At 38.8% G+C, this 16,897-nt stretch overlaps 1 protein-coding gene across 4 annotated transcripts in view; it reads left to right on the top strand.

Annotated features, from left to right (window-relative positions):
* Positions 1 to 16,897, top strand: part of USP47 (ubiquitin specific peptidase 47) — a 309,973-nt gene that overhangs the window by 136,763 nt on the left and 156,313 nt on the right. For all 4 annotated transcript variants that reach the window (XM_030200979.1, XM_030200978.1, XM_030200980.1 and 1 more), the window contains exons 9-10: positions 4,464 to 4,559; positions 13,757 to 13,909. In XM_030200979.1, the coding sequence (XP_030056839.1) occupies positions 4,464 to 4,559; positions 13,757 to 13,909 (249 nt within the window). The remainder of the gene's footprint in view (positions 1 to 4,463; positions 4,560 to 13,756; positions 13,910 to 16,897) is intronic.

Here is a 16,897-nt window from a genome sequence, read left to right as displayed (position 1 = left end):
GAGTAGCAAATCTACTGGACCGGATGGTATTCATCCCAGAGTACTGATAGAATTGAAAAATGAACTTGCAGAACTATTGTTAGTAATATATAATTTATCTTTAAAATCAAGCTTGGTTTTGGAAGATTGGAGGGTGGCCAATGTAAAGCCAATTTTTTAAAAAGGTTTCAGAGGAGATCTGGGAAATTATAAACGGTGAGCCTGATGTTGGTGCCGGGCAAAATGGTAGAGACTATTATAAAGAAGAAAATTACAGAGCATATTCAAAAGCATGGATTAATGAGACAAAGCCAACATGGATTTCGTGAAGGGAAATCTTACCTCACCAATCTACTACATTTCTTTGAAGGAGTGAACAAACGTGGATAAAGGTGAGCCAGTCATTATTGTGTATCTGGATTTTCAAAAGGCATTTGACAAAGTACCTCATGAAAGACTCCAGAGGAAATTGGAGAGTCAGGAGGTAGTGTCCTATTGTGGATTTAAAACTGGTTAAAAGCTAGAAAATAGTAGAGTTAAATGGTCAGTATTCTCAATGGAGAAGGGTAGATAGTGAGGTTCCCCAGGGGTCTGTCCTGGGACTGCTGCTTTTTTAACATATTTATAAATGATTTAGAGATGGGAGTAGCTAGTGAGGTAATTAAATTTGCCGACGACGCAGAGTTATTCAAAGTTGTTAATTTTCAAGAGGATTGTGAAAAATTACAAGAGAACCTTACAAGACTAGGAGACTGGGCATCTAAATGATAAATGACGTTTAATGTGAACAAGTGCAAAGTGATGCATGTGGGAAAGAGGAACCCAAATTATAGTTATGTAATGCAAGGTTCCACATTAGGAGTCACCAACCAGGAAAGGGATCTAGACGTCATCGTTAATGATACGTTGAAACCCTCTGTGCGGCGATGGCTAAGAAAGCAAATAGAACTTTAGGTATTTTTAGGAAATGAATGGAAAACAAAAATGAGGACGTTATAATTCCTTTGTTTCACTCCATGGTGTGACTGCACCTCGAATATTATGTTCAATTCTAGTCACTGCATCTCAAAAAAGATATAGTGGAATTAGAAAAGGTACAGAGAAGGGTGGCAAAGGGGATAGGGTGATTTCCCTATGAGGAAAGGCTAAAGCAGCTTGGAGTTGGAGAAAAGATGGCTGAGGGGAAATATGATAGAGGTCCATAAAATAATGAGTGGAGTGGAACGGGTAGACATGAATCGCTTGTTTACTCTTTCCAAATATACTAGAACTAGGGGGCATGCAATGAAGCAACAAAATAGTAAATTAAAAATGAATCAGAGAAAATATTTCTTAACTCATCGTGTAATTAAACTCTGGAATTCATTGCCAGAGAATGTAGTAAAAGCGGTTAGCTTAGCAGGGTTTAAAAAAGGTTTGGATGGCTTCCTAAAGGAAAAGTCCATAGACAATTATTAAAATGGCCTTGGGGAAAATTCACTGCTTATTTCTAGAATAAGCAGCATAAAATGTCTTGTACTTTTTTGGGATCTTGCCAGATACTTGTGACATGGATTGGCCACTGTTGGAAACAGGATGCTGGGCTTGATAGACCTTCGGTCTGTCCCAGTATGGCAATATTTATGTACTTATGTTCACTTTGGAGATAAGTGACAGGGCATACAATCATAGAGTAGGGATCTAAAGAGGATGCTACTTTAAATGAATCGAGTTAGAGGTTTGTTGTTTCTTTTTACATTCTTGATAGAATGACTTGTCTTTCCTAAAATCGAAAAAACTAAAATTGTGTTAAAGGTATGGAGAAAGCTTTACAAAATAATTTTTTTAACATAAGTTTGACACCTGAAATTAATGTAATTTTTCAGTTCGTAAACCCTCCAAATCAGGGACTTGAGTCAGTTGACTGCCTTCCTAATCCCATGGTTCAAAATGAATTTGAGCTTCTCTGCTCTAGTTCAAAGTATGAATTGATTGTGACACAACTCAGTTGAAAATATTATGGTGATATATGTTCTTATTAGTGCAAAGTACCTTAATTGGCTGCTGTTAAATAGAAATGAAGCTGTGGAGACTGGATACCTGCTCGGTGGCTTATTAGTGGTAGAAAGTTTTTGGTTTGATGCCTGCTTTGGTTCTTATGCTGCCCTGGTTAGCTGGGTCTATGATGATGCAGAGGAAGAATCTCACAGCCTCCTCCCTAGGGAAGAAGTCATAGATATTGCTTAAGAGTGATACTTAATAGCTGGATTCAGTGAGCATGAATGCAGTGCATTACCTTCAAAAATAGGCCTTTTATATCATTTCCTGCCTTATATGTGATTATTTTTTCCCTTGAAATAATTTTCAAAATGAGAGCATATATATATATATTCATTTTGAAAACCTGCACAGTGAAAGTATTTACTATATATACTTTTGACTCATGCAGGCAGTTATAAAATTACCCCGTGTGTGTATTTTTTGGTGGTATTTCTCAAAATAGGTGTTAAAAAGAGGTGACAAGAGTGGTTCACAGCAGGTTGTGATTGCATTAAGAAGCCAGATAGACCTCTCTGTGATTTATAAGAATGGTTTACAGTATTCTTCTTCTTCTGCAGGTGAAGTATTGATTTAGGTTTATGACCTTCCACTATTGTAGACCCCGGGAAGAACTTGAGCATACATTAGGAGCTGACTATTTTCTCTTCACACAAATTGTACTCCTAAGATGAGCTAGACATTGCTGAAAAGCAGCTTTTGAATCACCTTTTCTGACTGAGGAACTGTGTAGGGCAGGCATGTTGCTAGGTATCACTGGTTTGGCTGGTATGATGTGCAAAGAACAAAACAGAATTCTGGAGAAATTATTGTGCCAGCAGAGATCAAATAATCTTACGGTTCTGGGAGTGGAAGACTTGGAGATGTGTGACTTGTTGCCATGAGGAGAGAGAAATATCAGAACAATATTTTCACCCTACAAAATTACTTAAAATTAATTTAAAAGTACTGCTGCATGATAGCAGTTTTCTGTTTGCAAATACCCTGTGCTGATGAGAGTATGATCACTTAAGAACTCTGGCCCTGATACTCAACACTCTGGCACTGTTCTAAATAGCACTGGAACAGCACCCAGTGCTCAATGCTAGTGAGATGCAAATATAGGCATTCTCATATTGTTGAGCATTAGGGAGTTGTGCTTTGGCGATGGAGGATTGTGCTTGGTGCATACGCAGAAGAGTTCCATGGTAAGCTCAACTCTTGTGCACATGTACCTGGTAAAACCTGAATGTAAAGCACACATTGGCATCTGTTTTCTGTGGCCTAAATGTAAGCGTTTTTATTTCTTTGTATTTTTTCCTTATTTTTTAGCTTGGACGCCTATATTTAGACCCTGGAAATAGACGCCAGTGTGTGCTTTTGCTTGGTTCTGCTGTTTCTCATTACCAGCGCTTAAGGGCTTGCATGGACTTTCTTCTGCTTCCAAAATCAATAAAAACTGGCAGATATTTCAGAAAGAATCCCATTGGAATTCAGAATGGCTTGGTATGAACACGGAATTCAAAATGCTGTGGGATGAGCACAGAGGATCTCTAATTAGAAAATTAATGGTATAAAAATCAAAACTTAAAGGGTTGCATATGTGTTTGCATGTCAAGTGGTGCTTAGATGACAACTCTGGTCTGAGTCCCACATACAACAATCCTGCTTAAGATGGGTTGTAGAGAGCTTTGACGGAAACTCCAGTAATTTGGAATGTGAGGACACTGCGGGACAGACTTTTATGGTCTGTGTCCCACAAATGACAAGTCTGGTTCAGATAGACTTTGACTGCAGTTCCAGTAGTTGGAACATAAGGTCAGAGCTGGGCGGACCTCTACGGTCTGTGTCCCAGAAACAACAAAGACAGACCATGATCAAGTATATAATCTCATGTTCATTGTTGATTTAATCTAGAATTGAGAATGAATGTGACTGTTGGGCAGACTAGATGGACCATTTAGATCTTTATCTTCCGTCACTGTGTTACTATGTAATCAAGAGAAATCCTCTCTTGCAACACCGTAACGCCTTCTCTAACCTGGTGTTACTTTTTATTTTCGGGCACTCTTTTCTGAGCATTGGGGAGGAATACAAAATGACCTCAACATAAGCTTGAATACATTAGCATGCTACTTGTGTTGTTCGTCTGCATTCTCGTTTGGTTCCCGCGATCCGGGCCTTTGAACATTCTGCATAGATAAATGCAGGTGCTAATACGGTGCTAATGGCCTCTAGCATCCACATTTACTTTTGAGCATTGAGCCTTCCTTGCTCTGAGGGTGCAAAAGTTGGCTTTACTACAATGGCTTTTAGACTTTTTGAGTCCAGTGTCTTTGTAAATTCCGCTAGCTTCATTTATTGACATGTTGTATTCTTTAATGTTATATGTATATAGATGAACATTTAGAAGGTAAGCATTTTAAAAATAGATTAAGTATTGAAGTGATTTTGCTCATTTTTACTAGGAGGAAGCATTGCATGCCTTTGTTCAGCCTGAAATTCTTGATGGTCCTAATCAATACTTTTGTGAGCGCTGCAAGAAGAAATGTGATGCTAGAAAGGTAAGTGCTCTATGGAGAGGAGAGGGGGAGCCCTATGTAAAGCTTGCATTACTTGACGAAGAGAGCTTTTATGAAATTACATGACCACATATGCATATAAAAAGTACATTCATGGAAACTGTGTGCTTACTTTTATGCAGTCTGCATGTAGGCATTCCCAGGGGCATAGCTGTGATGTATGCAAGTATTTTATGAAGTAATCCATAGAAGAGCAGAATATGTCTTAGTATAATAAATAGGCTTTATTTGTGCCACTCTGTAAAAAAAAAAAAAAAAAAAAAAAAAAAGTCTCGACTTGGCCACGTTTCATCTCACTAGAGGCTATGTCAGAGGCTAAAGCAGCTATTGCTGCCCCAACAGGCACAAACAGCAACAGAGCTAAAATCTAATAAAAGCAGCAACAAGTCAGCTTTGCAGCGTGCAGGGTAGATAGAGCTCTCTTGAATAAGGGAGATGGTTGCTGTGTTTCTATCTACCCTGAAAGCTGCAAGGCCGACTGTTGCTGCTTTCATTGGATTTTTAGCTCTGTTGCGTGGTTATGCCTTTTAGGACCGCAATAGCTGTTTTAGCCCCTGACGCAACCTCTAGTGAGGCGAAACATGGCCACGTCAGGACTTCTTTACAGAGTGGCACAAATAAAGCATATTTATCATACTAAAACGTGTGTTCTGCTCGTCATTGGACTACTTTCTGCACTGCAGAACATTTCATTTCTCTTCTGGTGTTTCCAGTATTTTATAAAGTACTTTATTAGTTGTATAGCGTACATATGCACATTTACACTAACTTTGGAGCAGGTGTTGGTGTATATGTTATCATTGTGCACTACAGGAGCTGGTTTTGAATGCTTGTGTTATAGGGAAGTGAAGGCTTAAAGATCACAAAAACCTCTAAAATACTTCAGCCGTATAATAATGAAAAAAAAAATCTTGTACTATTCAAAATAGACTCATACTGATGATAACTCATAGGAATATTTTTTCATCTTTTTTTAGTATAGTGGGACCATCATATAAAGTGCAGTGATCATGTCCAATAAATGCAGCAATTCAGCTTGGTGCTGAACACAGTGCTCTCATTTACTGCTTTAATCTTGTTATAATCATAAGTCCAAATTTTTCTATAAGTGCATATTTAAAACATTATTTTCAAGGAACAGTGGTTGCTAGAATATAGTTCTTTGAATTTATCATCATTAAGAGTCCATGTTAGGAAGTTAGCAGAGAAATTAGCACTAATTGCTAAGGTGTCATTTTAATGCAAAGTAACTGCTGCAATGTTTGTATGGTTTAGTAAATTAACCCCTAAGCATGTTTCACATAGTTACTAAATTCTTTGTAGATTGTGATAACCTTTTATTGGCTAAACATACAATTGTGCAGATCCCTGATATGACTGCAAGACTGAAGGAAGGAGGCATTCATGTGCTAAGATAGTTGTGAGGCAAGAATTTGCACCAATGCCATAGTCACAAAACAGTGAATCCCTCTGGTTGTTGTACATCATCCTGCACAATGGAATAGCAGTTGAACCATTATATTACAGCCCATAAAAAGTTTTCCGTAGGAGAAGTTTATTTGAAAGTACCAAAGTCTACACTACCTTGAGTGGTTCTCACGTTTTGTTGTGGCAGCACATCAGATTTGCATGTATTTAAATTATTTTTCCATTCATCAAACATACCATATGTCACTCCTTCCAGAGGAAAAATGATTATTGAGTAATAAAACATAAACCCCAAAATCCAAAACTGCAATGCAGCAATTGGATAAGTCCACTCACTTGAGTCAGTACTTGGTAGAAGTACCTTTAATAGCAACTGCAGCTGTGAATCTATTGGGTTAGGTCTCCACCAGCTTTGCATATATAGATTTGCTCAATGTTCCTTTTTTTTTTTTTTTTTTTACAAAAATGATCAGCTTTGTCAGGGTCCTTGGGGAGTCAATAATATTTATCTTTTTGTTCTTTATCTGCTCCACTGTACCTTTTTAGGGGTCTTTGCCATGTTAAAAGCTGAACATCTGTTCCAGCTTCAGCTTTTTGTAGAAAAGAGCAAGTTTTTCTCAAGGACTCGTCTGTACTTCTTCTCCATTACTTTCCTTCTATTCAGACAGTGCCTCAGTCCCTCTGATAATAAGATGCTGCCTCACCATGCTTCACAGTTGGGATGATGATCTCTGGGTAATGCATTGTGATGGGTTTGCAGCAAACTTAAAGTTTTATATTCAGGCCACAAACTTCTATTTTAGTTTTATCAGACCACAAAATGTTTGCCACATGGCTGTAGTATCTGAGTGTTTATTACGTAGTCCCCAATGAATCCTATTTAAACTCTCTTGAGTAATGGCTTCCTTCTTGCCACCTTAGCAAGAATGCTTGGGATATTATTGTCACATACACACTTTGACCACTGTTGGCCATGGAAGCCTGTAGTGTTTGCAGAGTTGCCATTTGCCTCCTGGTTGCCTTCTTGATCAGTCTTGCTTGCCATTCAGTTTGAAGGGACAGCTTAATCTAGCTTTTATCTTTTTTAAAAAACTTGGTATACCACTCAACTTATCAGATTAGAGTGGTTAACACAACTTAATCCAAATAAAATAGGTAGACTGGAACTCCATCAATTAATAGAAGGACCTAGACCACAGTCAACTAAGATCACTCATTCAGAAATAAAATTAAGCAATAGAGACAGAGAGAACGTTTTTCTCTGAACTAAAGATCAAAAAGTCACTCCAAATGTATATAAAACCCTAACAAAACAATGAAAATATTCACTGCAAAAGAAGTCCTCGCATATAAAGACACCCATTTCCTAGACTACAGGGAAAATGCTAACTTTAAAAAATGCTTCTTTAAAAGAACTAGGCAAAGTATTCCAAAGTGATGGCACTTGCCAAAAGAAAGCTGTTTCCTGTGTGGCTACCCAGCGTGCCCTCGAAAGAGAAGGCATAGACATCCTATGATCCTGATGCAACCTAGGCAGAGTCTCAGTGGTACATTTCTTAATAATCATCCTGACTTGTCCAAAAGATATTTAAGCGACTTTACAATTAGAAAATACCTAACTCCTGGTCCTGTTTTCACAACTTTGTTTAGGAGTTCTTTAGCCAGCTCCTTGGTGCTCATGGTTGGGATTTTGCTTTGAAATGCACTAGCCAGCAGCAGAGAGAACCAACAGGAGCTGCTGCATTTATCCTCTCCTCATACGATTCAATATAGTTGAATAGAGGTGGGACTTCACTTAGGGGCCCTTTTACAAAACTATGCTAACTCGAGAATGTATTGACTTCCTTCAATTATGCGACTTTAATCTACCCCCAATGCAACCTACTCACATCAAAGGCCACTCACTTGACATCATCTCGTATAAATATTCTCCAGACCAAAACTTCCTCATCTCAGACATCCACTGGTCTGCATCACCTTGGTCTGACCATCATAAAGCGATCCTATCTTTATATTGGCATAAAAAGAATCAGATTATTACACGTGAATCCTTAACAATCACCACCAGAGGAAGAATCGACATAAAAACCTTCTGGCATAAAATCTATAATAACGACTGGTCAACATATCCCAACTCAAATCATTTCCTCACAGATTAGGATAACAGATGCAAACTCATTCTGGATGAAATTGCACCTTCACATTCCAAGACTTTACGCAAAAGAAACCCTTCTCCTTGGTTTAACAACATACTGAAAAATCTCAAGTCTCAAACTAAGAAACTTGAAAAAATCTGGTGTAAATCAAAAAATAACCTCACCTTCAATGCATGGAAACAATCACAAAAAAACTACAAGAAGGCCATCAAGCAAGCCAAAAGAACTTATTACACAAGGAAGATTTCTACCAGTGGTACAGACATAAGAAAACAATATAAACTTATAAGAAATCTTCTTAATACCGACCCAATCACAACTTCATCCTTAAATTGTCCATCAATTGAACAACTAGCCAAATACTTTAAAGATAAAATCATCAAATTATGTAATACAATTCCACACGACAATGTCAGTATTGACTACTTTCTTGATGAATTAGACCCAGTCATGGACGAGTTTCCAGCCGATTGCTCCTGGACAAACTTTACCCTTCTTACCACTGAGGAAATTTCCACACCATTATCCAAACTCTCTAAATCCCATTGTCACCTTGACCCATGCCCTAATTACCTAATGGAAAATGCACCGTCACGTTTCATTACAGACCTCACCATTCACTTAAACTTCTTTCTTCAACAAGGATCCTTCCCCACCGAACACTCTGACATACTACTTACACCAATACCAAAGAATATCAAGAAACCAGCAGATGAAATCACCAATTACCGCCCTGTAGCCTCCATCCTGCTGCTGACTAAACTGATGGAAAACAGAATAACCTACCAACTCAACGAATTCATACAAAAATTCTCCATTCTACATGAGTCGCAATCGGGCTTTCGGCCTGGCCACAGCACAGAAACTGTACTATTAACTTTAATATCCAAATTCCGGCTCAAAATTTCACTTGGAAACAACATCCTCCTCTTACAGTTCGATTTATCTAGCACATTCGGCATCGTAAACCATGACATTCTTACAAGATTACTGGATAAATTAGGGATTGGCGGGAACATCATTAAATGGATAAAAGGTTTCATCACTACTAGATCCTATCGAGTCAAATCATCTTCATCAATCTCATCTCCTTGGTCATCAATATGCGGTGTACCCCAAGGCTCACCTGTATCACCAGTCCTCTTTAACCTTATGATGATCCCTCTGGCCAAGTCCCTATCTAAAGCTGGTCTTAATCCCTTCATTTATGCAGATGACGTCACTATATTCATCCCATTCAAATCCAACTTAGCAGAAATTTCCGATAAAATAATCAATGGAATGAACATCATAGCCTCCTGGGCCGACGCTTTTAAGATGAAACTGAATAAGGAGAAAACACAATGTTTAGTCCTCTCGTCCCAGCACTTTACCTTCATGCCAACCACACTCAACACCCCAGAGGTCAACATTCCCATATCCGACAACCTAAAAATTTTAGGAGTAATATTAGACAACCATTTAACTCTGAACAACTCACGCAAGTACCACGGTAAAGAAAATGTTTAACATGATGTGGATGCTGAAATGAATGAAATCTTATCTTCCCTTAAATACCTTCCACAATTTGGTTCAATCCACTGTGCTTACCCATGTTGACTATTGTAACAGCATTTTTATTGGATCCAAGGTTCAAATCCTGAAAAAACTTCAGACCGCCCAAAATACGGCTGCCAGACTTATTTTTGGTAAGTCACGATTTGAGAGCGCAACTCCTCTCTGTGAAAAACTCCATTGGCTTCCTATTAATGAACGTATATCCTTCAAGGTTTATACGCTAATTCACAAGATTATCTAAGGGGAAGCCCCGGGTTGCATGTATAATCTGACCTCCCAGCCAGAAACAGATCAAAATCTTCTCGAACATATCTCAATTTGCATCTTCCTAATTGCAAAGGACTTAAGTACAAGACATATTACGCATCCAACTTTATAGGCAGTCAACTGTGGAATGCATTACCAAGATCTATTCGATTAGTCAGTGTTCTTCTACCTTTCCGAAAACTACTAAAAACTTACCTCTTGAAGCAAGCCTACACAAATAACCTAACTTAAATTTACAAGACCTTTTTTACTACCGGACCAGACTATTAAACTGAATCTGGAATATCCTCCCCATTTTTTCCTTTATTATGTCCCTCTTCCTACCCCTCCCTAACATTTTCCCATACTAAACTACATGTTAATCCCTATACACTCCCTCCTACCAGTCCCCTAACTCTTCCATCCTTCCTCTTACCCACCTTACCTATCCACATATAAACAAGTACCTCTTTACTTATAATATCATAGCTGCATCCATTTTACATCACTTTGTTAACATGATTTCTATGTAAGCCACATTGAACCTGCTATTGAGTGGGAAAGTGCAGGGTATAAATGTTACAAATAAATAAAAGGTAGCCTGTGCTATTACTAGCATGTGGGTTTCCTGCACATTGAGGCCACTTTTTAACGTGTGGGTAAAATGGCCAATTTTTGTATATCAGCAATAATGGCCATGTGCCATTTTTCAGTTGGCACGTGGCCATTAGCGTATAAGCCCTTAACTACACCTATTTTCTAGGCAGTAAGGGCTCATGCGCTAATCACATGCTAATGGATTAGCATGTGGCAGTACCCATGCACTAACCCACTAGCACTGAATATGCCCACTCTCTGCCCCCATATACTCTCCCAGTGCTAAAAAATAAAAATTATTGTGTCGGAAGCACGTGTACATGCTGAAACTACTGCAGAACGCCCAAAGAGAATGAAAAACAATTGTTGCGTCCTCGCTTACATTTAGGCAGACTGCCAGGTCAAATTTTCCCACTTTATTTATTTATTTATTGCATTTGTATCCCACATTTTCTCCCACCTATTTGCAGGCTTATACATTTGTGATTCTGTAAAGTACACTCTATATGTGATTCTGTATTGACATTCCCTATAATCTGCCCCGGAAACTAGTTTTGGGATTCCTCAAATACACCTACCAATGTCGAGGACCTCCAATAGCTGCAGCACTCTATTGGGTTTCTGAAATGGTAATAAAATCCAGCAGAAAAGATTGAAAAAAAAAAAAACTCCTTGAGCCTAACTCTTAGATGACAGTAGATACCATTGGGGTCAAAACAGCTAATACAATGTTTGACTTGACAGTAAGCGAATCTATCACACCATCCTGCTTGAAGACAAGATTTAAAGAATATCAGTGAGCCCTCCCCATCCAATAAATATTCCACTAGAAAGATGCCCTTCTCTGCCCATCTGACAAAGACCATATTCTCTCCATCTGCTGCTTTATATCGTCGCTGTGGACCCGTCAGGCCTCCGATGGATGACTGGGTGTGGTCTCCTTTACTGCTTCTGGTGGGCTGTAGTCAGGGCAATGCAGCCTCAGCTTGCTGGAGTTGAGCGCCTATTGCTTGAGTGTATGTACTCTGGATGTTATTGAATGCAGTAAATCACATAACCCGTGCTAACACTCTAACCCAGCTGTGTCAATGAGGATCACTGTTCTCATGCATTGTACTTCCAGGCTATAAGACAACAAAAAGTGAATATTTGGAAGGGAGTGTATATTTCTTATATCTGCTGTAAGTGTGCAATTCATGAACACTTCATAAGAAGGTATGCTGTATAAAAATGTTAGCAAACACACATTTTCCTTACTGTGGTTGGTTGGTAGTCTTTGGCAAATGTGTATGGATGGCATAATGACACTTATACTAGGCTCAGCACCTTTTACTAAGTATCAAAACTTATTGTGATCACAGATCATGAAGATAGTGAAGTTTTTGGAATATGGTTTAAAGTAACTTTATATATTTGGGTTTAGATAATCTCGTCATACTTTTATGAGGATTACACTTGCGGGACATAGGAGTGGCATTATGATACATATGTATACTTATAATGTACGCAGACATACACTTACCTCAGAGTGAGTGTAAATTTGTGTGAAAGCATTTGTGCACTACAAGGAATAGTTCTGGGTGCCTATTTTATAAAGCTACAAAGACATCTGTGTTGCCTTTATAAAACAAATTGATGCATTTTTAAAAATCGGTTTCCTGTTATAAAATTATCCCCTAAGTGCATAACTAGCAATAATTTGCTTTAATCTAACCCTGAGTTTGTACACGTGCAAATAACTTAATCCTCAACTGCCTCGTCATAAGGAGCATCATTCTCAACCTACTGCTTTAACTATTATAAAGACAAACGTGGTTTAATGGGACAGTGTCAGCATGGGTTCAGCTGAGGGAAGTCTTGCCTCATCAGTTTTCTTCATTTCTTTGAAGATGTAAATAAAGGTGAGCCGGGTGATGTAGTGTAGATTTTCAGAAAACATTTGATAAGGTTCCTCATGAGAGACTCCTAAGAAAATTAGAGAGTCATGAGATAGGAGTCAAGGTTCTGTTGTGGATTAGGAATTGGTTATTGGACAGAAAACAGAGGGTGGGGTTAAATGGTCATTTCTCTCAATGGAGGAGGGTGAACAGTGGAGTGCCGCAGGGATCTGTACTGGGACCGATGCTATTTAACATATTTATAAATGATGTGGAAATCGTAACAATTAGTGAAGTGATTAAATTTGCAGATGATAGAAAACTATTCAAGGTTGTTGAAACACGTGAGGACTGTGAAATATTGCAGGAAGACCTTAGGAAACTAGATGGGCATCCAAATTGCAGATGAAATTTAATGTGGACAAATGCAAGGTGATTGCACATTGGAAAGAATAATCCGAATCATAGTTACCTGATGCTAGGATCCACCTTGGGGGTCAGCACTCAAGAAAAAGATCTGAGTGTCGTTGTAGATAATACGCTGAAATCTTCTGCTCAGTGTGTGGCGGCAGATTCTAGGAATTATTAGGAAAGGGATGGTGAATAAGACCAAAAATGCTTTAATGCCTTTGTATCACTCCATGGTGTGTCTGCACCTTGAGTATTGCATTTAGTTCTTATCGCCATATCTCAAAAAAGACATAGTGGAATTAGAAAAGGTTCAAAGAAGAGTGACCAAAATGATAAAGGGGATGGAACTCCTCTTGTGTGAGGAAAGACTAAAGGCTCTTCAACTTGGAAAAGAGACGGATGAGGGGAGATATGATTGAGGTCTACAAAATCCTGAGAGGTGTAGAATGAGTAGAAGTAAATCGATTTTTTACTTGTTCCAAAAGTACAAAGACTAGGGGACACTCGAAAAAGTTACATGGAAATACTTTTAAAACAAATAGAAGGAAATATTTTTTTTCACACAACAAATAGTTAAGCTCTGGAACTCTTTGCCTTAGGATGAGGTAACAGTGGTTAGTGTATCTGGGTTTTAAAAAGGTTTGGACAAATTCCTGGAGGAAAAGTCCATAGTCTGCTATTGAGACAGACATGGGAAAAAACTGCTTGCCCTGGTATTTGTAATATGGAGTGTTGCCACAATTTTGGTTTCTACTAGGTACTTGTGACCTGACCGCCATGGCCACTGTTTGGAAAACAGTATATTGGGCTAGATGGACCATTGGTCTGACTCAATATGGCTACTCTTATGTTATATGTTAACTACTAGGTTAACCCTCCACTCATATGGGTTACTTTTCTCATACAGGGCCTGAGATTTTTGCACTTTCCATATCTCCTGACCCTTCAGCTGAAGAGGTTTGATTTTGATTACACTACAATGCACAGAATTAAACTGAATGATCGCATGACTTTTCCAGAAGACCTGGACATGAGTCCATTCATTGATATTGAAGATGAGGTAAGGTTAAATGCATTTGTCTACCAAGCCAGAGGCATGACCTTTTTTACTCATGTGCTCGTTATTACTGGGGCAAGCACACTGATTTCACAGGATCCAAATATTTTCTGTAAACTTCCATTTTATATATGCTTGTTTTTTGTTTTTTTTTTGTGAACTTCAACAAAATTAAATATTACTCCCCACTTTGGCATGAAATGTAGAGCATCAAAATTGTATCAAAATTTGGGATAAGCACCAAAAATACTTAATGGTGGGGAAACATGAATAAAGGCTGAGGACAAGTTAGTGTATGTAATATTGCAGAAAGAAGGGAAAATAGACATTTTTCATTGGCCATGTAGTCTTTGTGTTTTGTGTTCCTTTAGATATTCTCTTTCTTGACTGATCTTCTTGTGATCTTTGCCTATGATTCATAAATAAAGATTTTTTGTGAATTTTAATGTTGTATATAACCAACTTTAATACTTTGCTCTTATGTTTTTACATGTTGCCTTTTAAGGTAGTAATTTTACAAAGATGTTTTCAAAATGTAAAGCCTGTTGTACATAAACAGAAGGGTGTCTGTAAAATTGTGACCTCACATGTGCAAAAAGTGCATACATAGAAAGAGGGCATTGCTATAGAACTAGTGTTAGTGCCTAGTTGCTGCCCTGCCCATGTGTACACTTTCCCTTTTAAATAAACACTATGGGCCTGATGCACAGAGCTCACCATGCTGGGAACATTTGCTTTAGACTGGTTGTAGCTGTTGTAGCCAGTCTAAAACAAACGTTATTTTGCCAGTAATGCGCAAAGGGGTTTTCCGTGGCTCTATCAAGCCAAAGCATTAATAATCTACTAGGTCACTAGATTGAAAACAAAAAGTAGAACGTTTTATTTCATGTAGTATATACTATTAAGCTGTGGAATCTGTTGCCAGAGGGATCAGGGCAAATAACATAACCGGGTTCAGCAGATGTTGGGACAATTTCCTTGGTAAGTCCATTAAAAATAAATGTAGCTAGGTAACTCAAGAAAACTATTGATTAACCGTGGAAATGAATTATGAGAAATTTGATCATCTTTTTTGGATCTACTGGGTATTTATGACCTGAATTCATCATTGTTGGAGAAAAGTAGTGTATCTCCATAGCTTTTGTCAAATTTGACAGGTGTCACACCCACTTCCAGGTATCCAATCAGAATAAAGGGCACACCCAAGCCATACCCACTCCCTGTCCTGTTTGATGACATCACAGCCCAAACCATTTCCAAGCCACATCCACTCCCTGCCCCCATTCCCAAGTCACACCTACTCCCCGCCCCTTTGATGTCACCAGATATATCTTGACCCCACTCTTCCTGCCCCTTATGCACAGTTGTGCCCCCTGCCCCACCTTATTTGCATAGCCCGTCCAAAAAACCCTGCCCTCTTTTGCATATTCCTGCCCCCAAGCCCCACACTTTTGGTGATGCCATGAACTGATGTCATAGTCATGCCCCTTTTCAAGATGGCGGCCACCACTGTATGCATCACATCACTTCCTGTTTCTACTACTAACCACCATCTTGGATGGGGTCATGTGACAAAGTAATGTCAACCCCCCCTCCCCACCCCCAACACTGCCCTCTACAGCCTTGGTGGAATTTAGTCGAATTTAGTCGCGCATGCACACCGTAACCTTTTTTCTCACAGGAAGTAAAAACACATTTTTGTTTTCTTCTTCGTATCAAATTTTTTCTTTCAAAAGGATACCTCATGCTTACTTTTTAAAGCTGTTTCTTGTCTCACAGGAAAGAAAGTAGGCATTTGTTTTCTTTCAAAGGGATGCAAGAGCTGGCCTCTCTCCTCTTTTCAAGAGAGATCGTGCCCTAAATGGCTGAAGTAAGACAGAAAAAATGCAAGGGACTAAATACATTGAACCCCACCTCTGAGTGGTTTTCTTTTTTCCAGTTAATCCTATGCCCCCTGCCCCTCCCCTTTATACAGCTTCCTCTTATACAGCTTCCCATCCACCCTGTAGTGTTGAAATGTGGGGTGCCCTGTGAAGTTATGTACAATATAATCCTAAGCAGGATCTGGAGGAGGTCGAGAGTTTACATTCTCGCTATCGCTGAGTTTGACACGCACTTATGCCATCCCTTCTCGTGCATCATTTGGGAGCCCTACAATATTGGTAAAAGTTTCTTTGTTAAAAAATTGTTAGTACACGCCACTCATACATTCAGCATGAAACGCAATCAAATTGTATGGTGTTACACCTGTTGGCAAACTATGTGTGAAGAATTGTCTTTACCTGTTTATACATTTTATGGATTCACTGCCGGTGACATTTAATGATGACCTGTTGTTTCCGCCCTATAAAGTAAATCTGGTCATCGTCGATGATTTTATGGAGACCGGTTGTAAAAATGAGGAGATAGAAAAAGCCTTTACCAAATATACACACCACAGAAATGTATTATATATATCGTCCAAAACATTTTTTGTCAAGGCAGAACAAGTCATACCATCATCTTAAATACAAAATATATGGTATTGTGTAAGAATCCAAGAGATAAACAGCAAATAGCTGTTCTTGCCAGACAAATGTATCTGGGCAAGATGCATTTCTTTCTCAAGACCTTTGAAGATGCTACCAGAAAACCATACGGCTATTTTGTCATGGATTTGAATGCATTGACGCCCAAGGCTTACAGATTGAGGATGAACATCTTTCTCCCCGTGTTGACGGTTGTATGTGGTGAGAAAACAGTGGGCGCCTATAAAAAGAAGTGATGAGTCACTTTTTCCACATGTAATTTTGCTCTCACACGCAGCAACATGTCTAGTGTCTGAAGAAGAACCTGGAGTTTTTAAAGCTTTTAGTGGAGACTGTGCCCTGACACTTTTTCCCCATATTGTAATTTTGCTCTCACAGGCAGCAACATGTCTTTTCGTCTGAAGAGGAACCTGGAGTTTTCAAAGTTTTTAGTTCAGGCTGTTTCCCACCAGAGAGAGGCCAT

The sequence above is a fragment of the Microcaecilia unicolor genome, chromosome 4 (genome assembly GCF_901765095.1).
Source record: "Microcaecilia unicolor chromosome 4, aMicUni1.1, whole genome shotgun sequence".
NCBI classification, from domain to species: domain Eukaryota; kingdom Metazoa; phylum Chordata; class Amphibia; order Gymnophiona; family Siphonopidae; genus Microcaecilia; species Microcaecilia unicolor.
The sequence above is the reverse complement of the archived record's forward strand: the minus strand, read 5'-3'. Positions and strand labels throughout refer to the sequence as shown.